Source organism: Drosophila teissieri, unplaced genomic scaffold (genome assembly GCF_016746235.2).
Source record: "Drosophila teissieri strain GT53w unplaced genomic scaffold, Prin_Dtei_1.1 Segkk118_quiver_pilon_scaf, whole genome shotgun sequence".
Taxonomy (NCBI): Eukaryota; Metazoa; Arthropoda; class Insecta; order Diptera; family Drosophilidae; genus Drosophila; species Drosophila teissieri.
This window is the reverse complement of record NW_025224987.1, coordinates 928,857-955,974: the sequence shown is the minus strand read 5'-3', so window position 1 is coordinate 955,974 and position 27,118 is coordinate 928,857. Positions and strand designations below refer to the sequence as shown.

The 27,118-nt window shown below is 40.2% G+C and overlaps 2 protein-coding genes across 2 annotated transcripts in view; one reads left to right on the top strand and one right to left on the bottom strand.

Moving 5' to 3' along the window:
• LOC122625508 (aminopeptidase N) overlaps positions 1–27,118 on the top strand; it is a 455,949-nt gene that overhangs the window by 84,252 nt on the left and 344,579 nt on the right. The window lies entirely within an intron of this gene.
• Positions 16,889–18,677, bottom strand: LOC122625529. The gene is made up of 2 exons (XM_043805620.1): positions 18,517–18,677; positions 16,889–17,537 (listed from the first exon to the last, which is right to left on the bottom strand). The coding sequence occupies exons 1-2, from the start codon at positions 18,653–18,655 to the stop codon at positions 17,290–17,292; spliced, it is 387 nt and encodes a 128-aa protein (XP_043661555.1). The 5' UTR covers positions 18,656–18,677; the 3' UTR covers positions 16,889–17,289.

Sequence of the window (27,118 nt, the reverse complement as noted above, 5' to 3'; positions counted from 1 at the left end):
CGATATTTTCTCAACGGATAAAAAATACTTTCTCACCTGCGTTGACAAGTTTTCTAAATTCGCCATGGTACAGCCGATTCTGTCTAGAACCATAGAGGATTTGAAAGCACCCCTTTTACAACTTATGAATGTTTTCCCCAAAGCCAAAACCATCTACTGCGACAATGAACCATCATTGAAATCGCAGACAATAGTGGCTATGCTGGAAAACCATTTTGGCGTCAGCATTTCGAATGCACCGCCCCTACATAGCGTCTCAAACGGACAGGTGGAACGATTCCACAGCACGTTAATTGAGCTCGCCAGATGCCTAAAAATCGACAAAGGCATAAGTGACACAGTGGAATTGGTCTTGCTGGCCACAGCCAGATATAACAAGTCCATCCACTCTGTCATCAATAAAAAACCGGCCGAAGTCATGCGGGCAGATCCGGACGATCCACATACCGATGTCCAAGAAAAAATCAAAAACGCCCAGATTTTGACAAGAAAACGAGAGAACGCTTCTCGGCAGAACAGAGTGTTCCAGGTCGGCGGCAAAGTCCTAGTAAAGTCAAGCAGACGATTAGGCAACAAACTTACTCCTTTATGTGAGGAGAAGACCATCGAGGCAGACTTGGGGACCACAGTCCTTATTAAAGGGAGGGTGGTCCATAAAGACAACCTCAAGTGACCCAAGCAGAGCCTAGCCGCGGCTCCCTCGGAGGCACACTTTTATTCTTCCAATTTGTAGCCACTCGGCATAAGTTTTTTCATTGTTTTTATAGCCGCTTGGCATAAGTTTTTTATTTTTAGCCACTTGGCATATTTTTTATATATTTTCGCTATTATTGGTGGTGGGCAACTCCATTCCGAACAAGTAGTAATTTATCACACACGTTACAGGTCGCTCCCAACCCTTCTTCTTTGTTTCCTGGCCACAACGTCGGCCCACATTACTGACTATTCCCGAGCGAATTACATTCCCGTCATTGACGGTAAAGTCTTAGTCTGGGAGGAATTCGCCTATGTCAGACACTCGGCTAACCTCTCCGAGTATAGGCGGGTAATTGACGAAACCGACAGCATGCTCGGTATGTTCCCCCAGTCCCATATGAAGAAGCTCCTGAGCGTTGATATCGCTCACCTCCGTGACATGCTTGATTCTTTGAGCATCCATCACAGAGTGGCAAGGAGCCTAGACTTCTTGGGAACTGCGTTAAAGGTTGTCGCAGGGACACCTGACGCGGAAGACTTCGAGAAAGTCAAGTTCACTGAAGCGCGGCTTGTTGATGCACACAATAGCCAAATCGAAATAAACACCAAAACACAAATTCGAATTAACGAACTCACTGATACCATAAATAAACTTTTAAAAATTTCCAAAAGCGCTCAGATTGATACAGGTCACCTGTATGAAACGCTTTCTACTCGCAACAGAATCATTGTAATGGAATTGCAAAACTTAATGCTCACTATAACCCTCGCTAAAATTAACGTAGTGAGTCCAAACTTCTTGGACCACGCAGATCTGGAGAGTGTTTGGGGCGAGGAGCCCACCAACACCCCCATAAGGGAGATTTTGTCCGTTGCGTCTGTAAAAGTCCTACAATCCCTTAACATCTTACACTTTATTATTAAATTCCCCAAGATTATCATGGCGTGCAACAAAGTCACTATCCTTCCAGTGGTACACCACGATACGGTGTTAAGGCTGAAAGATAATGTGGTAGCAGAGTGCAACAGAGAAATACGCACAGTAAAGAATTGCTCCATAACACCAGGGGCAACATTTTGCCAGTTATCTTCAGTGAGCTCGTGTGCCCAGGAGCTCCACGCTGGGGTCGTAGCACATTGCGACGCACAGCAGAGTGATCTACATCCGATCACCTACGTCGACGAAGGAATAATCGTCATCAATGACAGACCAGCACTCGTGCGTGTGGACAATGGAACGGCCATCCACATTAGAGGCACGCACCTCATAACATTCATTGAGAGTGCCATGGTCAACGAGACCGTCTTCTTTAATCATGACATGGTCCAGAATAGGGCGCCGGGAGTGGCTAATTCCCCAGTCCTTGATATCTCGATGAAACACGAGATCCTGAGCCTCCCATACCTTCACCGTTTAAGTGAAAAGAACTTGGAGCAAATCAGGAACTTCGAGAAGGACGTCGACGGATACCGACTAAGTCAGATAGCGCTAGTTGCAGGAGCAATTTTCTGCGCTCTTATCTGCATCAGTTTAACCTGGCAGCGAACCACTAGGGCCAAGAAATCTACAGCCCAACTGAAGGAAGTTCTCGCCCAAATAGGGTCAGCCGAGGGCGGCCTTAATCTTGAGGAGGGAATAGTTAACTAAGTTAACCGGACTGATCGTCCGCACACCAGCACCGGTCAAATTGCTGACCAAGCATTTGGCCGGAAGCTCATGCATAGCCGGCAGAAGCTCTGCGCATTGGCAGAGGCCGCTATGATGTTTTTCCCTTTGTTAGCTTATAGTCAGTTCGTTTTGGATATTCAAAGAATAAAGAGCAATCGCTCATAAAACTTACTCCGGCAACTGTCGTTATCATTATAAATTACCATAGCTATCTGAGTCCCTAGGCCAGAAGCCAAAAGGAAGACAGTCATCTTCCCAACATAATCAGCGTAACTCTTCAAGTGAACTTACTACCTCCTACTCCCGTACGAGGAGCACCTGAAGATAATCAGCCAACCGACAACATACCAGTGACAGCGGCGAGAGATCCCCTCTACGGCTCTTCACACTTACCTTGACTACCAGTGACCCAGTGACTGCGGCGAGGGATCCCCTCTGCAGCACCCCACACTTATATTAATTTACATACATACATGCATTCAAAGTTAATGTGGCACGATCACTGACATACAGAGCTATACTCATAAATTCAAAACTAAGAAAGTTTCTTTTAATTTACAAAAAACTGCTGCACAGCAAAAGATACATATATCTATAAACAAACATATACTAAAGTATCTTACATTACAGAGAGAACACCACAAACACTCACTAACATATACAGTATAAACAAAAAATTATTATTATTACACATATAACATTGTTAAAAACAACACAAAATATTGCACACAATTTGTAACGCACATCTATCTTATATAAATATTCTAAGAACACAATATTTGAAAGAAAAGAGAGTATTAGGATTCGACTTGGAAATAGCTTGCGTCTAGATGTCAAAGAAGATTGTAGAAAAAACTAGACAGGGACTAGGCTCAAGTAAATCCGCAGGCCCAACTACTAGAGCGAGTAGTCAGATTGTTGAACAGGTAGCAGGTAATATGGATTCTGGCAACGCTTCTCATTCGATCTCACCAACGGTGAGTGGAGTAAGCACTATATCAACGACATTGAGCCCTAATGATATATTATCATTCATTAAGGAATTGCCAACGTTTGATGGCCAGCCGAGTCAGTTGGATAAATTCATCACTAATGTCGAGGAAATAATAATGCTTATTAGGGGCACCGATCAAACTCCCTATGGATTATTACTTCTTCGGGCTATAAGAAATAAAGTTATAGGAAAAGCAGATGAAAGTTTGACCCTAGCCGGTACCTCACTAGTGTGGGATGATATTAAAGAGGGACTCAAAAGATTGTATGGCAGTAAGAAGTCAGAAGCGATTCTCCTTAGGGAAATTCAATCACTCCCAGATAATCTGTCACTTGGTCAGCTATTCTCGACAATTACCAAAATTAGAGGGCAGCTCGTATCATCGGTACAAGGAGGAAATCACGCGACCACTGTAATGGAAGCGAAGAAACAACTTTATAACGAGGTTGCTCTGAACTCATTCATGGTCGCTCTAAGAGAACCCCTTAGAACGATTATAAGACTAAAAAACCCTACAACTATAGAACAGGCCTACGAATGTTGTCAGGTAGAACAAACCTTTTATTACCAAGGAAAGAGAGATAGAAGTTATGCAGAGCGAGGCAATCAAGGTAGTCGTACGAATCCGTACAATAATCAAAATCAGAGACAGATTAACAATAGATTCAGTAGCGGACAGAAACAATATAATAATAATGGCAAAAATTTTGAACAGAGGAATAACCCTTTTAAGAGCAGCAACGTTCCCTCAGCTAGTTTGAATAATATAGAAACGGAACAAAGCGAGGTAGGAAATCAGACAACGACAAATTTTCAGGCAAGAGCCGTCGTCATCAGACGAAGAGTAGCGGGGATCGACATGAAACTACTGGTTAATACGGGCGCGGCAAAAAATTTTATCCGACCATTTAAGGGGTTGAAAGGCGTCCGCCCGGTGCAGTCCCCATTTACAATCCATTCGATTCATGGTGTGACTACAATAACTAAGAAATGTTTTGTGTCCATTTTTAATCTTAAAGCTACCTTTTTTTTATTACCAGACTTGACCTCCTTTGACGCGATCGTTGGCCTAGACCTGTTAAAACAGGCCGGCGCGTCGCTTTGCCTAGCTTCCGGCAAGCTCAAATGGGGCTCCGGAGCAGAGCAAATTGACTTTCATACTTGCCCCGATGTCAATTTCACCAAAGTAGATTGCTCGGACGCACCGCCCTTAATTAAGGGTGCTTTTTTAAAAATGCTCGGGAATAGGAAAAAAGCTTTTGCTGATCCTAATGAGGCTCTTCCTTACAATACGTCGGTGGTAGCCACCATCCGGACGGTTGATGAGGAGCCCATTTATGCCAAGTTATACCCATATCCCATGGGAGCAGCTGACTTCGTCAACGGCGAAATTCAGGAACTGCTTAAAAATGGCATAATCCAAAAGTCAAAGTCCCCCTACAATAACCCAATATGGGTCGTAGACAAAAAGGGCACTGACGATGCGGGCAATAAAAAAATGCGCTTGGTACTGGACTTTCGAAAACTTAACGAAAGGACGGTACCAGACAGATACCCCATGCCAAATATCTCTATGATATTGGGGAATCTCGGCAAGGCCAAATACTTCACGACCCTCGATCTGAAGTCTGGCTACCACCAAATCACGCTCGCAGAACGCGACCGTGAAAAGACATCGTTCTCTGTAAACGGAGGGAAGTATGAGTTCCGAAGGCTGCCATTCGGACTCAGGAATGCTGCAAGCATCTTCCAAAGAACAATTGACGATATTCTGCGAGAGCAGATCGGAAAGTTCTGCTACGTTTACGTCGATGACGTCATCATCTTTTCGGAAGATGAAAACGCCCATGTCAAGCATGTAGATTGGGTTCTGAAGAGCCTGTACGATGCTAACATGAGAATATCGGCAGAAAAGTCACGTTTTTTTAAGAAAAGCGTGAGCTTCCTGGGGTTCATCGTCACCAACAATGGGGCGGCGACTGACCCAGAAAAGGTTAAGGCCATAAAGGAATTTCCGGAACCCAAAAACGTATTTGAGGTAAGGTCATTCTTGGGCTTAGCCAGCTATTATCGTTGCTTTATCAAAGACTTCGCATCAATAGCTAGGCCCATTTCAGACATATTGAAGGGCGAGAACGGTAGTGTTAGCCGACACAGGTCCAGGAGTATCCAGGTAGAATTTTCCGAAGCGCAACAACGTGCCTTCGAAAAGCTACGCAATATCCTGGCGTCTGAGGACGTCATCCTGAGATACCCTGATTACAAAAAAGCGTTTGATCTAACGACAGACGCTTCGGCCTACGGCATTGGCGCAGTGCTGTCCCAAGAGGGACGTCCCATTACAATGATCTCAAGGACATTGTCTGACAGAGAGGTTAACTATGCTACCAACGAAAGGGAGCTGTTAGCCATAGTCTGGGCACTGGCTAAGTTGCGGCACTACCTGTATGCGGTTAAAGAGATAAACATCTTTACCGATCACCAACCTCTGACATTCGCGGTATCGGAGTCCAATCCGAACGCCAAAATTAAGAGATGGAAAGCACGCATCGATGAGTCCGGCGCACGAATTTTTTACAAGCCTGGGAAAAACAACCTCGTTGCAGATGCCCTCTCGAGACAACAACTCAACGTTGTTGAAGAGCAAGAACCGGAGTCGTGCGCGGCCACGATTCACAGCGAACTTTCGCTTACGCACACGATCGAGTCCACGGACAAACCCGTGAATTGCTTCCAGAACCAGATAATTTTGGAAGAGGCGCGCTCCCATTGGAAACGCACTTTTATATTGGGAATAAGAGGCGGCACTCGATCAATTTCTCGTGCAAACAAGCTTTGCTGGAGGAACTCGCCAACATCATTATCCCTAATGGTGTAAACGCCTTCCACTGTGATCTTCACACGCTGGCGCTAATCCAGGACGACGTAGTTCGACAATTTCCAGCCACGAAATTCTGGCATTGTAAGAATAGGGTCACCGACATCTTCGCGATGCAGGAGAGAAAAGAAATCCTCACCGTCGAACACAACAGAGCTCACAGGTCGGCCCAAGAAAACGTGAAACAAGTACTCTCCGAGTACTACTTCCCGAAAATGACCAAATTGGCGAGCGAAATAGCAGCCAATTGCAAAACTTGCGCAAAGGCGAAGTATGACAGACATCCGAAGAAGCAGGAGCTCGGTGAGACACCAGTCCCGACCCATGTAGGAGAAATATTGCACATCGATATTTTCTCAACGGATAAAAAATACTTTCTCACCTGCGTTGACAAGTTTTCTAAATTCGCCATGGTACAGCCGATTCTGTCTAGAACCATAGAGGATTTGAAAGCACCCCTTTTACAACTTATGAATGTTTTCCCCAAAGCCAAAACCATCTACTGCGACAATGAACCATCATTGAAATCGCAGACAATAGTGGCTATGCTGGAAAACCATTTTGGCGTCAGCATTTCGAATGCACCGCCCCTACATAGCGTCTCAAACGGACATGTGGAACGATTCCACAGCACGTTAATTGAGCTCGCCAGATGCCTAAAAATCGACAAAGGCATAAGTGACACAGTGGAATTGGTCTTGCTGGCCACAGCCAGATATAACAAGTCCATCCACTCTGTCATCAATAAAAAACCGGCCGAAGTCATGCGGGCAGATCCGGACGATCCACATACCGATGTCCAAGAAAAAATCAAAAACGCCCAGATTTTGACAAGAAAACGAGAGAACGCTTCTCGGCAGAACAGAGTGTTCCAGGTCGGCGACAAAGTCCTAGTAAAGTCAAACAGACGATTAGGCAACAAACTTACTCCTTTATGTGAGGAGAAGACCATCGAGGCAGACTTGGGGACCACAGTCCTTATTAAAGGGAGGGTGGTCCATAAAGACAACCTCAAGTGACCCAAGCAGAGCCTAGCCGCGGCTCCCTCGGAGGCACACTTTTATTCTTCCAATTTGTAGCCACTCGGCATAAGTTTTTTCATTGTTTTTATAGCCGCTTGGCATAAGTTTTTTATTTTTAGCCACTTGGCATATTTTTTATATATTTTCGCTATTATTGGTGGTGGGCAACTCCATTCCGAACAAGTAGTAATTTATCACACACGTTACAGGTCGCTCCCAACCCTTCTTCTTTGTTTCCTGGCCACAACGTCGGCCCACATTACTGACTATTCCCGAGCGAATTACATTCCCGTCATTGACGGTAAAGTCTTAGTCTGGGAGGAATTCGCCTATGTCAGACACTCGGCTAACCTCTCCGAGTATAGGCGGGTAATTGACGAAACCGACAGCATGCTCGGTATGTTCCCCCAGTCCCATATGAAGAAGCTCCTGAGCGTTGATATCGCTCACCTCCGTGACATGCTTGATTCTTTGAGCATCCATCACAGAGTGGCAAGGAGCCTAGACTTCTTGGGAACTGCGTTAAAGGTTGTCGCAGGGACACCTGACGCGGAAGACTTCGAGAAAGTCAAGTTCACTGAAGCGCGGCTTGTTGATGCACACAATAGCCAAATCGAAATAAACACCAAAACACAAATTCGAATTAACGAACTCACTGATACCATAAATAAACTTTTAAAAATTTCCAAAAGCGCTCAGATTGATACAGGTCACCTGTATGAAACGCTTTCTACTCGCAACAGAATCATTGTAATGGAATTGCAAAACTTAATGCTCACTATAACCCTCGCTAAAATTAACGTAGTGAGTCCAAACTTCTTGGACCACGCAGATCTGGAGAGTGTTTGGGGCGAGGAGCCCACCAACACCCCCATAAGGGAGATTTTGTCCGTTGCGTCTGTAAAAGTCCTACAATCCCTTAACATCTTACACTTTATTATTAAATTCCCCAAGATTATCATGGCGTGCAACAAAGTCACTATCCTTCCAGTGGTACACCACGATACGGTGTTAAGGCTGAAAGATAATGTGGTAGCAGAGTGCAACAGAGAAATACGCACAGTAAAGAATTGCTCCATAACACCAGGGGCAACATTTTGCCAGTTATCTTCAGTGAGCTCGTGTGCCCAGGAGCTCCACGCTGGGGTCGTAGCACATTGCGACGCACAGCAGAGTGATCTACATCCGATCACCTACGTCGACGAAGGAATAATCGTCATCAATGACAGACCAGCACTCGTGCGTGTGGACAATGGAACGGCCATCCACATTAGAGGCACGCACCTCATAACATTCATTGAGAGTGCCATGGTCAACGAGACCGTCTTCTTTAATCATGACATGGTCCAGAATAGGGCGCCGGGAGTGGCTAATTCCCCAGTCCTTGATATCTCGATGAAACACGAGATCCTGAGCCTCCCATACCTTCACCGTTTAAGTGAAAAGAACTTGGAGCAAATCAGGAACTTCGAGAAGGACGTCGACGGATACCGACTAAGTCAGATAGCGCTAGTTGCAGGAGCAATTTTCTGCGCTCTTATCTGCATCGGTTTAACCTGGCAGCGAACCACTAGGGCCAAGAAATCTACAGCCCAACTGAAGGAAGTTCTCGCCCAAATAGGGTCAGCCGAGGGCGGCCTTAATCTTGAGGAGGGAATAGTTAACTAAGTTAACCGGACTGATCGTCCGCACACCAGCACCGGTCAAATTGCTGACCAAGCATTTGGCCGGAAGCTCATGCATAGCCGGCAGAAGCTCTGCGCATTGGCAGAGGCCGCTATGATGTTTTTCCCTTTGTTAGCTTATAGTCAGTTCGTTTTGGATATTCAAAGAATAAAGAGCAATCGCTCATAAAGCTTACTCCGGCAACTGTCGTTATCATTATAAATTACCATAGCTATCTGAGTCCCTAGGCCAGAAGCCAAAAGGAAGACAGTCATCTTCCCACCATAATCAGCGTAACTCTTCAAGTGAACTTACTACCTCCTACTCCCGTACGAGGAGCACCTGAAGATAATCAGCCAACCGACAACATACCAGTGACAGCGGCGAGAGATCCCCTCTACGGCTCTTCACACTTACCTTGACTACCAGTGACCCAGTGACTGCGGCGAGGGATCCCCTCTGCAGCACCCCACACTTATATTAATTTACATACATACATGCATTCAAAGTTAATGTGGCACGATCACTGACATACAGAGCTATACTCATAAATTCAAAACTAAGAAAGTTTCTTTTAATTTACAAAAAACTGCTGCACAGCAAAAGATACATATATCTATAAACAAACATATACTAAAGTATCTTACATTACAGAGAGAACACCACAAACACTCACTAACATATACAGTATAAACAAAAAATTATTATTATTACACATATAACATTGTTAAAAACAACACAAAATATTGCACACAATTTGTAACGCACATCTATCTTATATAAATATTCTAAGAACACAATATTTGAAAGAAAAGAGAGTATTAGGATTCGACTTGGAAATAGCTTGCGTCTAGATGTCAAAGAAGATTGTAGAAAAAACTAGACAGGGACTAGGCTCAAGTAAATCCGCAGGCCCAACTACTAGAGCGAGTAGTCAGATTGTTGAACAGGTAGCAGGTAATATGGATTCTGGCAACGCTTCTCATTCGATCTCACCAACGGTGAGTGGAGTAAGCACTATATCAACGACATTGAGCCCTAATGATATATTATCATTCATTAAGGAATTGCCAACGTTTGATGGCCAGCCGAGTCAGTTGGATAAATTCATCACTAATGTCGAGGAAATAATAATGCTTATTAGGGGCACCGATCAAACTCCCTATGGATTATTACTTCTTCGGGCTATAAGAAATAAAGTTATAGGAAAAGCAGATGAAAGTTTGACCCTAGCCGGTACCTCACTAGTGTGGGATGATATTAAAGAGGGACTCAAAAGATTGTATGGCAGTAAGAAGTCAGAAGCGATTCTCCTTAGGGAAATTCAATCACTCCCAGATAATCTGTCACTTGGTCAGCTATTCTCGACAATTACCAAAATTAGAGGGCAGCTCGTATCATCGGTACAAGGAGGAAATCACGCGACCACTGTAATGGAAGCGAAGAAACAACTTTATAACGAGGTTGCTCTGAACTCATTCATGGTCGCTCTAAGAGAACCCCTTAGAACGATTATAAGACTAAAAAACCCTACAACTATAGTACAGGCCTACGAATGTTGTCAGGTAGAACAAACCTTTTATTACCAAGGAAAGAGAGATAGAAGTTATGCAGAGCGAGGCAATCAAGGTAGTCGTACGAATCCGTACAATAATCAAAATCAGAGACAGATTAACAATAGATTCAGTAGCGGACAGAAACAATATAATAATAATGGCAAAAATTTTGAACAGAGGAATAACCCTTTTAAGAGCAGCAACGTTCCCTCAGCTAGTTTGAATAATATAGAAACGGAACAAAGCGAGGTAGGAAATCAGACAACGACAAATTTTCAGGCAAGAGCCTCCCCAAACCAACCGGGTTCATAAATGGTCAAACACATGGAGCGGGTTTACCTTTCATACTATTACATACAAATGACCACACCCCATTAAGATTTTTGTTGGATACAGGTTCTACTAATTCTTTTGTTGATCCGTTACTTGTCCAACCTAAAAACATACAGGCTCTAAGTTCACCAATTACTATAAAAACGGCCTTAGACAAACATACAATAACAGAAAGAACGGCATGGAAGATGCCGCAAGAATTTAACAGGACAGGGATTATAAACTTACTATTATTTAAATTTCACCCATTCTTTAATGGTCTTTTTGGTATGGACATATTATCACAGTTAGAGGCAAAAATTGATCTAAGTAAACGTAAACTGTTTACGACTGATGCAAATCTTGACATTATAATTATAAATAATACTACATCAAACATATTTACAATAGAGGGACATACTAAAACAATAATACCACTGCCGGTACAAACGAGACAGGGAGATATAATATGCAAAGCAGTAGCCATTGAAAAAGATTTATTTATATCAGACGGGATATATAGGGCCGAAAACGGCATCAGTAATTTCGAGGTGTCCAACTACGCAGATACTGATCGACTAGTATATGTCGAACAACCAATAGAATCAATACCCTATAAAGAAGAAGAAGTTATCGAATTACATACAATTACTTCTGATACATATACACTGCAGAATACTCCCGAAGAATCACAAAAGTTTAGATTCGAACATTTAAATCTAGAAGAAAAGAAAGCGATTTCAAAATTATGCAGGGAATTTTCGGACATATTTTATAAAGAAAACGAACCATTAACATTTACTAGTTTAGTAAAACATAATATTCCGTTAACAGACAAAAATCCGTTTTTTAATAAACCATATAGATATGCATTTGCATTAAGGCAGGAAATTAAGAAACAAGTAAACGAACTACTGAAACAAGATGTAATTAGATCAAGTCACTCACCGTGGAGTGCTCCAGTATGGGTAGTACAAAAGAAAGCAGACGCTACAGGACAGAAGAAATGGAGACTAGTTACAGACTTTAGGAAACTTAACGAGAAGACAGTTTCGGATAAGTACCCAATACCGAATATTAATGATATATTAGACCAGCTAGGGAAAACCAAGTATTTTTCTAACCTTGATTTGGCTAGTGGATATCATCAGGTAGAAATGAGTCCTGAAGACATACCAAAAACAGCATTCACAGTAGAAGGCGGTCATTTTGAGTATGTTAGAATGCCGTTCGGTCTAAAAAACGCACCAGCAACTTTTCAAAGAGTAATGGACAGCGTACTGAAAGACTTGGTTGGTAAAATATGCCTAGTGTATCTGGATGATATCATTATATTTTCACCATCCCTGCAAGAGCATATATCAAATTTAAAAACAGTGTTCCAAAGACTTAGAGAAGCAAATTTTAAAGTACAATTGAATAAGTCCGAGTTTTTAAGGAAAGAAGTGGAGTTTTTAGGACACGTGGTCACACAGGAGGGGGTAAAACCTAATCCGAATAAAATTCAGATTATAAAAGATTTTCCATGCCCACATAACAGAAAGACGATAAAATCATTTTTAGGAGTACTAGGATATTACAGAAAGTTTATTCGAGACTTCGCCCGAATAACGAAGCCAATGACTAAACAATTGAAAGGGAAAAAACCAGTACAAATCAATGCAGAATTTCTAGAAGCATTTGAAGTATGTAATATCCGGAATTCGATAAACCTTTTATTTTAACAACCGACGCTAGTAATTTTGCTATCGGAGCAGTATTATCCCAGGGCTCTTTAAACAATGACAAACCTACTTGCTACGCGAGTAGAACACTCTCGGACGCAGAAGTAAATTACTCAACAATTGAAAAAGAGATGTTAGCCATAATATGGGCGGTTAAATATTTTCGACCGTATCTTTATGGGAACAAATTCACAATTGTTACAGATCATAAGCCGCTAACGTGGTTAATGAATTTTAAGGAGCCAAGTTCAAAAATATTAAGATGGAGAATACAATTAATGGAATACGATTTCGACATAATATATAAAAAAGGCTCACAGAACGTTATAGCGGATGCGCTTAGTAGAATTGATCATGAGGTACACACAAGCGAAGTAGTAGCAACGGACACCGCATCGAATACAATAACTAATATACAGATACCTATAACAGAAAAACCGATAAATGATTTTAATTTTCAAATAGTATTGCAGAGAGGACAGACAACGGAACAGAAAATAATAATACCTTTCAAAAATAAACTAAGAAAATACTTTAGGGAAACAACATTTACAAAAGAGAATGTAGAACGCATATTAAAAGCAACACTTAAACCAAAAAAGATTTATGCAATTTTTACAACAGAGGATATTTTTAAAATAGTACGAGTACAAGAAGTATTTGCACAAAATTTCCCACAAGATAAAACTTTCACACTTGTTAGGTCACTTGAGCTGCTGCCAGAAGAAAAGGATAAAGCTAAGCAGGAAAAATTATTAATAAAGACCACCAAAATAGAAATCATAGGGGTATAGATGAATCCTATTTACATTTAAAAAGAGAAATATATTTTCCTAATATGAAAAGCATAATAGGCAACGTTATTAAGAACTGTGAAATATGCCTTAGGCTAAAATATGATAGACAGCCGCCAAAAATACCCTATCAAACTCCGGAAATCCCAAGTGCTCCACTTGAAATAGTACATATGGATATATATACAATCAGTGGGAAGTATAACTTAACGCTAATAGATAAATTTTCAAAATTTGCTTGGGCCTATGTAGTAACTAATAGAAATTCGATATGCATTATAAAAGCTTTTAAAAATTTTGTGGAATTATTTGGAATTCCTAAAAAACTGGTATATGACCAAGGTCCGGAATTTGCGGGGGAAGTATTCAAAAAGTTTTGTTGCCAATATAATATCCAATTACATGTCACCTCGTTTCAACAGTCGTCTAGTAACTCACCTGTAGAGAGATTACATTCAACACTCACAGAAATTTATAGAATAATCACTGATAGCAGAAAAGCAGAACAATTACCATGTGAACATGAAGAAGTACTATCAGAAACCATGATAACATATAATAACGCTATACACTCTAGTACCAAGTTGACACCCTATGAACTTTTCCATGGTAAAACCCACACTTTTAGTAACTCAGTGAAATTTAATGGAGAGCATGATTATTTAAATCAGTTAAATATATTTCGAGAAAAGTTATACCCAAAAGTAAAACGTAAGTTAGAAGAGATAGTATACAAGAGAACTATGAAATTAAATGAGAATAGAACGGATGAAATAGAAATAGAGGAAGGAGACAAGATCTTTAGAAAAGAAAATTGAAGAAATAAGATTACACCTCGTTTCACAATCCATAAAGTGTTAAGGGTACATGGACCTACATTTAAAACAAGCAGAGGCCAAAAGATACACAAGTCTAAAATCAGAAAGACTACAAAGAAACAAGAAGATAACTAAATGTCTCGGCCTTTTCTCTTTTTTTTTAGATTCGTGCTAGTTTCGGCACAATTCATATCGATCCAAGATATTAATGAGTCCACTAATCCCATCGCCAAAATAGAACTAGGAGAATGCTTAATAATCCAAACTTATAAAAATATTAAACATATAATAGATCTACAGGAATATGAAAGCTGTGTAGAACAATTTAGTAGTACACTAAATTTGATACAGCAAGATGAAACGCTCATTGATGCAGCTTATATCCTAGAGGGTAAGATAGCCCAATTGCGGGAAAAGATAGAAATACTAACACCCTCGGGAAAACAAAAACGGGGTTTAGTGAACGGATTAGGAAGTATCGTAAAATCAATAACCGGTAATATGGACGCCAATGATGGCCAAGAGATAGAAGAAAAAATAGACACATTAAAAGAAAAAGAAAGAAACTTAACAAATGCGCTACTAGATCAAGAAGCATTTAACAATGAGATACAAATAAGATTCCAAGATGTAGCAAAAAGCATTAACCAAGAGCAAGCTATGATAAGTCGATTTTTAGAAACATCTCAAAATAAAATTTTTAAAGAACTATCGAAAGAACAGGACCAAATTAATAAATTACAATACATTAATAGAATAATATATAATATAGATCGGCTTGTAAATCATTTAAATGATCTATCAGAAAGTATAATAATGGCTAAAATAAAAATAATACCTAAGCTAATACTAGATCCAAAAGAGATCACAAAAATTGAAGAGATCATAAGAAAACAAAATATTACTATCAAATCAAAACAAGAGATATACAAATTAATTAAATTAAATACATATAATACACAAGATAAAATAATATTTGAAATTATGATACCTATATTCAAAAAACAAAATTATAAAATTGCTAGAATTATACCATTACCGCTCAACAAAACATTTTTTATAATAGCGCCTAAGTTTATAGCATATAATGATTATAAAATTTTACACCTTTCGAACAAATGCCAACAAACTGCCAACAAATCCATTTGCGATATAGAAAACATTGAAACACGACCAACAAACGAATTATGTATCCAGAATTTACTAAAGAATAATCACAGTAATTGTGACATGCAGAATACTGGCATGGTCACAGATATATTTGAACCAGAAAAGGGATACATCTTCATCTTTAATGCGAAGGAAACTAAAGTAAAAACACCAGAAGGCAATGAGACCTGTATAAACGGATCGGCGATAATAACTTATGGAAATGCTACAGTAGAAGTAAATGGACTGGACTATGATAACACTATAGAAAGTATATTAGAACATCCAGAGATAATTATGCCACCTACAAGAGGGATTTCAAGAAACAACACGGTGGAAACACTGACACTGCAAAGATTACATCTAGAAGCAATAAACATACATAAGAGGGTAATCATCGCAAGTAACACAACAACACAGCACACGTCCATCCTTTATATGATAGTGGCAGTACTATCCATAGCAACAATCATTGTCTGGAAAGCAAGAAGGCCTGTCACAATCTTTACACCAAGTCCAGAACATCATGTACCCATGGTCGCGCTGGACATACCGTCACTATGGCCATCGCTTCAATCTGGGGGGGGAGGAGTTACCGACCCATCGGTACCACGCCTACACTCTCCACCGAAACCCCCTCGATCGTTCCAAATTCACTAACAATGTTATTGAACCGGGAAACATTGTAGCTAATAAGCGAATGTCGCAACTGCAGACACATCCGCTTAGAAGCTACATCAGCAAGAATACTATGTCAAGCATTGGACAGTTGGCCGGCTGCAAAATTATAATGTAAACAAACTGAGCTAGCTAAGATATATATAAGACAAAGACATTTTTCAGAATTCAATCTCAATTTACTCTTTATTCAACGTTGCTAACGAACGGACGTGTACTGTCCAGACATATTTTGTATACTTAAAAATATAAATATCACAAACGAAATAAAGTGCTGTATTTACTGAAGAACACAAATGGAAATTTGACTAGAGAAACGATACATCATCGACGTCACCTGGGTCACGATTGACTAAACCAAGAGGACTCCCGCTCTGATGGTGACTCGCGCTGAGACGAAGACGAAGATGAAGACGAAGCTGAAGACGAATTGCTTGCGTTGCGAGTAAGCTAATAGGTTGCATAGTGCAAGATGAATTGGATTTCTGGATTTCTCATCGGATTTCTCATCGGATGATGATCTGCTAATTGAGCAGAGTTTATTTTTTAAATTAAAATTTAAAAAAGCAAATATAAAAATTCATCCCATTAATTTGGGAAGAAAAGCATTTGGCGATTTTCATCATTTGTTTGATGAGCTGCGCCAAGATGAGAACAAATTTGTGGAGTACACCAGAATGAAAATGAGCACGTTTGATTATATTTAAAAAAAAATTGAACCATTAATCATTAAAAATTGGACGAATTTTAATAAAACCTCAATTATGCCTGCTGAAAGGCTAATTGTGACGTTAAGGTAAGAAATTATTTTAAATATATTTAGTTTTATTAATTTTATTGATTTTAACTTTTCATTTAATTACTTGTTTATTCACTGTCTTAACTTAATTTGAGAATGTAATAATATTTCCTGATGTAACAAAAGTGCTTGGTTCCTGTGGGGATAAAGCATTATCAGAATATTGATTTGATGAAGATTCCTGTAGAGTCGGTGATGGTACAGATAGTTGAATATTTTGTAAATTAAAAGAGCGCCCCATGTTGTACGCATGACTTTTTGCATTTCCATTCTGCACAAAAGCTTCGTTTGCGGATCCATTTTTTTAACGTGTGGCAATAGGCTCACAAAAAAAGCCATGTCTTCATCGTCGGCTGGAATCTTGTTTTTTGTTTTCTGTTCTAACAGCTCCAACTTCTTTTTTCGATGTTGAGCATTTCACCTTCTATGTTATTATGACGCCGTTTAAGATTTCTAGGAGGATGATGTGGGGTGGACGTTTGCACTTCAAACGTACTTATGTCGCTTTCTCCCTCATATTGCGGCACCTCAATATCTACACTATTAACATCTTCGCCAATATTATCATGTACTTCATTGTTTTTTGGCGACATAAATTTCCGGAAGACTGGCGACACTTTATCTGGTCCTTTATAAACATCATGGACTCGAAATGACTCCATTGAGAACACATCTCGTTGACTGCATCAGGGCCAGCGTCGCCAGAACGGTTCGGTGGATATTTCCTTAATTCAGCTCGAAACGTGTCCCTCAATTGTTTCCATTTTTTTTTCAAAGTCATAGCTAAAAAATACATATTAAAATGTCATTAGTTGCATAACATTGTTTTCAATTTTTTTCTTATTTTAGATATCTCGCTACTGGCACTTCATTCATATCAATCTCTTTTAACTTTCGAATGGTTCGTTCTATTGTTATAGAGACATGTGAAGCTATGTGGACAGTTTTGCAGCCTATACATATGGCTGTGCCCACAGAACAAAATTTAAGGAAAGTTGCGGATCAGTATTGGAATTTTTGGGAATTTCCAAATTGTGTTGGATCTATTGATGGAAAGCACATACGTCTTAAATGCCCAGCGAATTCAGGATCAATGTTTTATAATTATAAAAAAAATTTTCTCAATAGTGCTGCAGGCAGTCGCTGACGCAAAATGTAAATTTGTTACTATCGAAGTTGGTGGTTACGGACGTCAGAGTGATGGTGGAACTTTTGCTTCCTCAGCGATTTACACAATGAAAAATTCTGGAGATTTACAGTTTCCGAAGGATTCTTATTTGCCCAATACCACAATATCTATGCCATATGTGTTGCTTGCAGATGAAGCTTATCCGCTTTTGGACTGGGTCCTTCGACCATATGCCAGAAGAAATCTAACATTGGAAAATTAATATTTTAATAGTCGTTTGTCCAGAGCGCGAAGGTGTGTGGAATTTGCATTTGGTAAATTAACTCCAAATGGAGAATATTATGGAAGCCAATTGAAACGACACCATCTAACGCATAAATTATTGTTAAAGCAATTTGTTTACTGCATAATACAATGTTAGATTTAGAAGATCTGGACACGCACATGACAGAGGGAGAAAAATTTATAAGCAACAAACCAAAAAATATATTGGAAAGTTCAAAGAAAAGAGGTCGATTCATCAGAGACACGTTTCGTACTTATGTTTGCAGTCATAGAAATGCTGATAGTATTTAAATTTTCAATTTTATTATTATGTATTTCATTTTGATTAAAATTAATTAAATTACTTACCATCAACATTCAATTCGTTTGAAATTTCGTTCCAATTTTGGTTAATTATTTGCCTATTGTGGTAGAGTTTATTTGGCTGGTCCCATAAACAGCGTTTTTTAAATACTGCTGCAATTAATTCTTCGTTAATTGCAGACATTTTCACAAAACATGTGCGTCCGTCAAATCACAAAAACCAACTGTGCAAATTCTAGCATGTTCGGCGCCAAAGCATAGTCAGACCAAATCGAAAACCAACGGTAAAATAGCAAGCGATTCGTCTTCAAAATCAGTACAGCAGCGTTTGAAGCTGATTGCTTGCGTTTCGTCTTCATCTTCGTCTTCGTCTCAGCGCGCACTATGTTTGCAGCCTAATAGTTTGAGGCTATTAAATTGTGAATCAAGCGCAGAAAGAAGATCATCAGCTCGACGAAAACTATCTCTAGCCACGCCAAAACTGCTGATCAGTCCTTTCAAGCCACCTTTTGTTTGGCGCATAAATAGTTGCATTTCATTCGCAACTCCTAGGCAAGTATCATAACAGTATTTTAGATTAGGGCCTTTAGCTAGGTCATCACTTGTTCGGCCGTTAAAACCAGCGCACTTAGTGTGCACCATTCTATCACATAGCCAACAGGTAATTTTTGACTGATCAGGCTTTATTACCTGACGGCATTTGTTATGAAAGCAGACAACATTGGTTTCCATGTTTAATTGGGTTTTGACCACTGTACCAAAAGACAAAATCAGAAAATGTACCGCAAGAGCGCAGTGTGCACTTTAAGATTTTGTGTGGGAGAGCGAGAGAGCGGGTGCACCGTGCAGTTAAGTACAAAAACAACACCAAACAGCACTACGGACAACGCACGAAAAAGAGAGTAAACAAAACGCAAAGACAGAAAGAGAACAGATTGAATTAATTTATTAAAATAATGCACATATAACAAACTTAAATGCTTCAATTAATAAGGCAAATCAATTACAAGAACAGATAGAAGACATAGATTGTAGCGATGAATTTGGCGACGAGTTGGAAGAGTTTTGTATAGTGACCAAGGCAAAAATAATGTCCCTGTTGTCTGCCTTGAAGGTAGCAAGCGTTAGCGAAGCTCCGGGATCAGCTGCTGTAGCTCCAACTCGTGCGCGACTTCCGAATTTGGCATTGCCAAAATTCAGTGGAGATTATTCGGAGTTTAAAAATTTCATCAGCCTTTTCGAAACTTTGGTTCATAAAGACGCCAGCATTCCAGTTACCGAAAAATTTAACCATTTAATTTCATGTATCTCTGGTGAAGCTTTAGGAACAATTAAAGCTTACCAAGTCACCGAGAGCAATTACGAAAAGGCACTAGCCAGTTTAAAAAAGGTTTACGATAACGAATGCCTCATCTTTATGAATAATATATCAACATTGTTTAGTCTTCCTAAAATATCGCATCAGTCCGCTTCCTCCTTGAGAAACCTTATCGATACTGTTTCTTCGATTTATGGTTCTCTGTTATCGATAGGAGATGATACAAAAATTTCGAATGCAATGTTGATATATTTGGTATTGAATAGAGTCGACCCAGTGACCAAACAAAAATGGGAGGAACAGCTCGATTATGAGACTTTGCCGCTTTGGGCCGATTTTGAAAAAATGTTAAATCGCCGATATCAGCATTTATCAGCTGAAGAATCGACAAAGCCGAAGCAAGATAAAATTGTTTCGAGCAAGCCACATAATCGTAGCTCATTCTCGTGTTCCTTCTCCAACAGCAAGCCTCAGCAAACTTGTAGCTATTGCAATGCAGCAGATCATTTGCTACAGAATTGTAGCCCGTTAGGGCGTCTCTCTGTAATGCAAAGGTTCGAGTTTGTTAAGTCTGCCTCCTTATGTATCAATTGTCTGCGAAAAGGCCATACTGTTTCGAAATGCAAAGGCAAAAAGTGTCGAGTTTGTGACCGCTCACACCATATTCTGCTTCATAAATATACAGTGCCTGAGAACAGTTTAGCGTTGCCACCCCCGCCAGAGACCATGTCTCCTACTTTTAACCAAGATCAGCCTTCCACGTCACAAGTTATGCATGCCACGTCCTTGGACAGGGTGATTTTGGCTACGTCAATCGTAAGCGTCCGTACGAAAAACGGAGAATACGTGTTAGCCCGAGCTCTGCTGGACTCTGGGTCTCAAACGAATTTTATCACAGAAGAACTGGCGAAATGCTTACAGATTCGTAGAGAGGAGTCGTGTATCAACTTACTTGGTATTGGCGAGTCCAATTCTCAAGTCAAAAAAAAGGTACACACTGGTAGTGAGTTCTCGTTCGATTTCTAGATCGTAAAGTCGATCTCCGGTTACCATCCTGATCAGTCGGTGAACGTCAGTGATTGGAAGATCCCGAAGAACCTACCATTAGCAGACCCATATTTCTACAAGTCACAAAAAATTGATATGTTGATAGGGAGCAGAATCATTTTTCGAATTGCTAGCTGTTGGTCAAATTAGACAAGGTCCTGACTATCCAACTCTACAAAAGACCCTTCTTGGTTGGGTTGTTTCGGGCAGATACAAGTCTGCAGTCCCGAAACAAGTTGTGAATAGTTTCAGTTGTAGTGACGAACCTTTAGTATCGATTGACAGAACACTACAGAAATTTTGGTCGCTGGAGGAAATGCCAAATCCAAAGAAAATTCTGTCGCCTGAGCACAAGTTATGTGAAGACCAATATAGGAAGACTACTCAGGTATTTCCATTAGGTCGGTTTGAAGTTAGGCTGCCGTTTAAATCTGATCCAAATGGATTAGGCAACTCCTTCGAGGTTGCAAAACGGCGGTTTTTGTCGCTTGAGCGAAGGTTGTCCCGAGATCCTAACTTGAAAACCATGTACTTGGAATTCATGGAAGAATATCTCGCCCTAGGTCATATGTCGCCTACAGACAACGAAATCCCTTCCACTCCACATTATGTTATTCCCCATCAATGCGTGTTAAGACCCCAGAGTACGTCAACAAAGTTGCGCGTCGTGTTCGATGCGTCCTGCAAAACATCGTCTCAGGTGGCCTTAAACGACATCCTGATGGTGGGGCCGACAATTCAAGAAGAGTTGTACTCCACTCTACTCCGCTTCCGGCTACACAGGTATGCCCTGACTGCCGATGTAAAAAAGATGTATCGCCAAGTAATGGTTAATGAAGCGGATAGGAAGTTTCAACTCATAGTGTGGAGGAGAGACCCCTCTGAATCCTTGAGATTATACAAGCTCAACACCGTCACATATGGTGACCTCAAAGAGGTTGAGTGAATCTGCTAAATGTTCATTCCCTAGAGCTGCCGACGTAATTGGATTCGATTTTTACGTCGATGACATGCTATCTGGGGCTGCATGCGTAGAGGAGCTAAAGACAATTAAGTCTGAAGTGTCTCAGGTTCTTCAAACAGCAGGTTTTGAATTGACAAAGTGGTTTTCAAACCCACCTGAGGTCACTGCATCTCAGAGCACAGTTAAGTCGATACCTATCTCGGATTCAGAGTCAACTAAGGCGTTAGGAATATCGTGGTTGCCTAGCGAAGATGCCTTCAAGTTCAAAATTGACACTTCTGTCATGGTTCTCCGAGCGACAAAACGGAACATACTATCGGTGACATCGAAGCTGTTTGACCCCCTATTGCAGGTACTGGCTTAATAAGTTAGATTGGGATGGGTCAATTCCGATGCATTTGGAAACAGCTTCGAATATGCTAAAAAGCACTCTGTCTCTACTGGATGAGATACCGATTCGTCGGTTCGTGCATACCAACCCGATGTCACCGGTACAGTTACATGCCTTTGACGACGTATCCATGTGAACTTATGGAGCTTGCGTTTATATTCGTAGCAAAACTGCCGAAGGTTATAAATTATCATTGTTGGTCTCACAGTCGAAAGTAGCGCCGCTCAAGACCAAAACGCTCCCAAGGCTTGAGTTATGTGCCGCTCACCTTCTCGCAGATCTCTGCCACAGAATCAAACCCTTATAAAAAGTCCCTATCGAACGAATTGGATTCTGGTCGGACTCTGAAGTTACTCTTCACTGGATTCGATCTCATCCATCTTCGTTGTCGACATTCGTTTCGAACCGGGTAGCGGAGATTCAAGAATGGTCAGGAGAAGCTACATGGCGGCATGTTCCCACAAAGCAGAACCCAGCAGATATCGATTCGAGAGGTTGTGACGTCGACGAGATAGGGCAGTCGATCTGGTTCACTGGCCCACCATTTCTGAAGGACAAAGAAGAAAACTGGCCCAAAAATGCGCATTTCGAGCCGGATGAGAAAGTCTTGCGTCAGGAAGCTAGGAAGACTGTGGTCAGGCTGACCGCTGCTCTGCAAACTTCCGATTTGCTGGATGGCATCGAGGGGTTTTCGTCACACCTCAAACTGCTTAGAGTGTTCGCTTATATGTTCCGCTTTATAAGAAAATGCAACAACAAGAGTATAGTTTTCGAAGAAACTCTGCCACCGACTGAATACAATGAAGCGTTTTATAAGATTATCGAAATAGTACAAAAGCACGAGTATCAAGTAGAAATTGAAAAGGTTCGTAAAGGCTCCAAGGTCGGCCCAAGTCTTCAGCGGTTGAACCCATTCATCCATGAGGATACAGGCACTTGGTGCAACTTTTCGTTGTTGCGAGTTGGGGGGCGACTAGCTAACGCTCCTATATCATATGATGCCAAGTTTCCCTTGCTGTTGACGAAACGTTCGCAGTTTGTGCAGAGCTACGTCCGGTATTTGCACCATTCCAATTTTCATGTCGGCCCTCGAGCACTTGTGAGCATCCTACGACAGCGTATTTGGACCGTAAACGCTCAGGAACTCTGCAGTCAGACAGTTCGATTATGTGTGCTCTGCTTCAAATGCAAGCCTCGACTGATGACACAAATTATGGGAATTCTACCCGCAGATAGACTCCGTGCTCTCCGTCCATTTGCGATATGTGGCGTTGATTTTTGTGGCCCTGTCTATACGACATTAAAAATTCGAGGAAGGCCCCCGTATAAGTCCTACATTGCCTTATTTGTTTGTTTTGCGTCCAAGGCGGTTCACTTAAAGATTGTCTCAGATCTAAGTACTGATTCTTTTCTAATGGCTTTTCAAAGATTTATTGGTCGACGAGGATGTCCGCAGACGGTGCATTGCGACAACGCGACGAACGTCGTCGGAGAGAGTCGCCACTTCCTGGCTCTTCGCGACCGGATCGAGGAGCAGGCGGACGCAATTTGCGAGTTCGCATCAAAAAGCGGATGCGAATTTGCGTTCACACCCCCTCGGGCTCCGCACATGGGCGGACTATGGGAGGCAGGTGTGAAAACTGCAAAGCACCTACTCCTACGAGCGGTGGGCAGCGCACTCCTAAACGCCGAAGAGCTGGTAACAGTCGTCGTCGGGATCGAGGCCACGATGATCTCGCGGCCCCTCGGAGCGCTCAGCCAGGACCCAAGCGACGGAGAGGCGCTAACTCCCGGGCACCTGCTGACAGGCGGGCCGCTCATCGCAGCACCAGCACTCCGGACCCCGGACCAAACGGGTCTCAGTTGCTTGCGGCGATGGCGGCTTGTCTCGTCAGTCAGGCAAACGTTCTGGCGGCGATGGTCCAGGGAATATGTCCTGGGCCTTCAGGTTCGGGGCAAGTGGCACGAGGAGAAGGCATAATAAAGTTCTCTCTCGCTCTTTGCGAATTCGCCCCGTCTTCGCCAACCTCTGTTAAACTAGGCTTAAGAACACATATGTTAAATAGAGATGAAGTCGTAAAATTGAATTCATTACGAGCAAACGCATTTTTCGTTGTCGTTCTGAAATTAACTAATTATTCTTGCCACCAAGTTCTATAAATATTTTAATAAACTAATTAAATTCTTCATACCCAATTAATAAGTCAGATTCTAAAAATTTTATTTCATAAAATATATGTTTCGCTTCAAATATTGTTAGTATTTTTAGTAATATTTTATAATTGAGTATCCATGAACTGTTGATACTCTCTTGGTAAATTGGTAATTCTTTTTTATTTTTATAAATTCCCTTTTTGATATAGAAAGAAGAGGCTCCTGTGTCAATTAATATTTTTAGTTGTTTTTTTGTATTTCTGTCTATTCTTGTTATATGTGGCATTCCCATGTAGGACTTTAATTTAAAAAATTATCCTCATCAATGTTATTTATTCTCATACCTTTCTGGGCTGGTTTACTTACTGTCCCAGTTGCCTCCCTTTTTAATGGGAATTGAGGTTCAATTTGTTGTGCTTGGTTTTGATTATAATTATTTCTTTGTGCAATATTATTATAATTCTGTCTGTTATTATTATACCCCCTGGTATAATTATTACTTGGACGATACTAATTATTATTCGGACGATTTTGATACTTTATGAAACTATCTATTTCCATTGGTTCTGGTGGGGGTTGTACCTTAGAATTGTCAGCGTCAACATTGGATTTTCAGGGCTTGTAGAATTTAACAACAGAAACTCTTGTTACTCCTCTCGACGGCCGATACAATGAACTCTTGGTACTTCGCTTGCAAGAATTGTGTGAACACCCACAGCTAGCTTACTCTAAATTTCAATGTTTAGTTCTTAATTTGAATCCAAATTAAAAAGTCAACCATCAAATTGAGTGAGATATTAACTGGCTCCCGAAGAGGGAGAAAATAAGGAAATCTTGTTAAGTCAGTTTAGTACATCAGTACGGCTCCATCACACAGTGGTTCCGTCAGAGCCCAAAAATAAAAAAAAAAACCATAAGAATATATTTACGTACAAAGTAACCAAATTGTCTCCAAATAGTCCAAATACTTCCACACAAAACCAGTTTATCCTTCAAACCTAACGGTACTTTCTAAAAATAGAATTAAAGATATGCACACGTGTTCATTTGTGAATCGAAGTTGCATGCATAGTAATTTGTTATTTATTTACATATGCATAAATCTCAAAACCATTTGTTGCATTCTTTGGTACGTGGATTTACTAAAGACAACCTATAGGCGGTCTACGCGTTCTGTAAAGGTCCGAAATACGAAAATTTTAGCACAAATAATTCAAAGTAAAACAAGAGAGAACGCTATAGTCGAGTTCCCCGACTATCGGATACCCGTTACTCAGCTATTGGAAGTGCGCAGGAGAGTCTTCAACACTGACCGTTTTTGGCGGTTTGTGGGCGTTAGAGTGGGCGTGGCAAAAAGTTTTTTGGCAAATCGATAGAAATTTACAAGACTAATACAAAAATGAAAAAAAATCAAAACATTTTTTAAAAGTGTGGGCGTGGCAGCTTTGGGCGGTTTGTGGGCGTTAGAGTGGGCGTGGCAAAAAGTTGTTTTGGAAAATCGATAGAAATTTACAAGGCTAATATAAAAATGAGAAAATATCAAATTATTTTTTAAAAGTGTGGGCGTAGCAGTTTTAGGTGGTTTGTGGGCGTTTGAGTGGGCGTGGCAACATGAATCGATAAACTTGCGCTGCGTCTATGTCTCTGGAGTCTGTATGCTTAATCTCAACTTTCTAGCTTTTGTAGTTCCTGAGATCTCGACGTTCATACGGACGGACAGACAGACGGACGGACGGACAGATCGACTCGGGTATTGATCCTGATCAAGAATATATATGCTTTATGTGGTCGCAAACGCTTCCTTCTGCCTGTTACATACTTTTCAACGAACTTAGTATACCCTTTTACTTTACGAGTAACGGGTATAAATAGTGATAATTTGTAAGCGAAAACAAAGTATAAGTTTTCAAAGAAATTGACAAAAATGTGTGAATAAAATAAAAAGCGATAAAATAAAATACCACTAAATAAATAAAGTAGTATAACAAAGCTCAATCTTGCGAGTCCTACGGGACCCTCCAAGGTAGAAGAGAAAACCAGACACTGGTTTTCAACAATTAAAATAAAATAAATTCACTTTAATCAAATCACACAGTTCTTTGATCACGTTCCTTTTTTAAAAATGAATAAAGAAAATTTTGAAATTAAAGCAATTACAATTTATACAAAATTAAATAAGTTTTACGATTCTATTAATATAAACAACATTTTTATGTACGGTTAAATTTTGCTATTAAATATTTAAATTTAAAATGAATTTTTTAATGTGCTATACAATTTTGCTAATAAATATTATTTGTTATTAAATAAGTTTATTAATATTAAATACGTTTTATTTAAATTTCAATATCACAATAATTGTAATGATTTATTAACATATCTCAAATGACACAATTTAAAATATTTTGATTCTCTTTTTCATTGTTTATACATTTAAATAATTGATTTTATTGTTATAACCATACATAATTACGCGTAATCCATATTAAACAAATTGACTATTCGATATCACAGTAAAGTTTTTCTTTTATGGTAAATTTCAACAATTTAATTAGACCACCAGTACTTAATCTTAAAATAGAACCTGAGGTAATAAGTCGAATAGAACCCAATGCACATAATTTACTTGAACAACACGGAAAAATTGCAAGACAAGAAACACACCAACAAAATAGAAACATAATGCCACAGCCCGAACAACTAGCCGAAACCATTCGTCAGATTCTGATCGAACATCTCCCAACTCTCTTGCAACAAAGTCAAAGTTATAGCT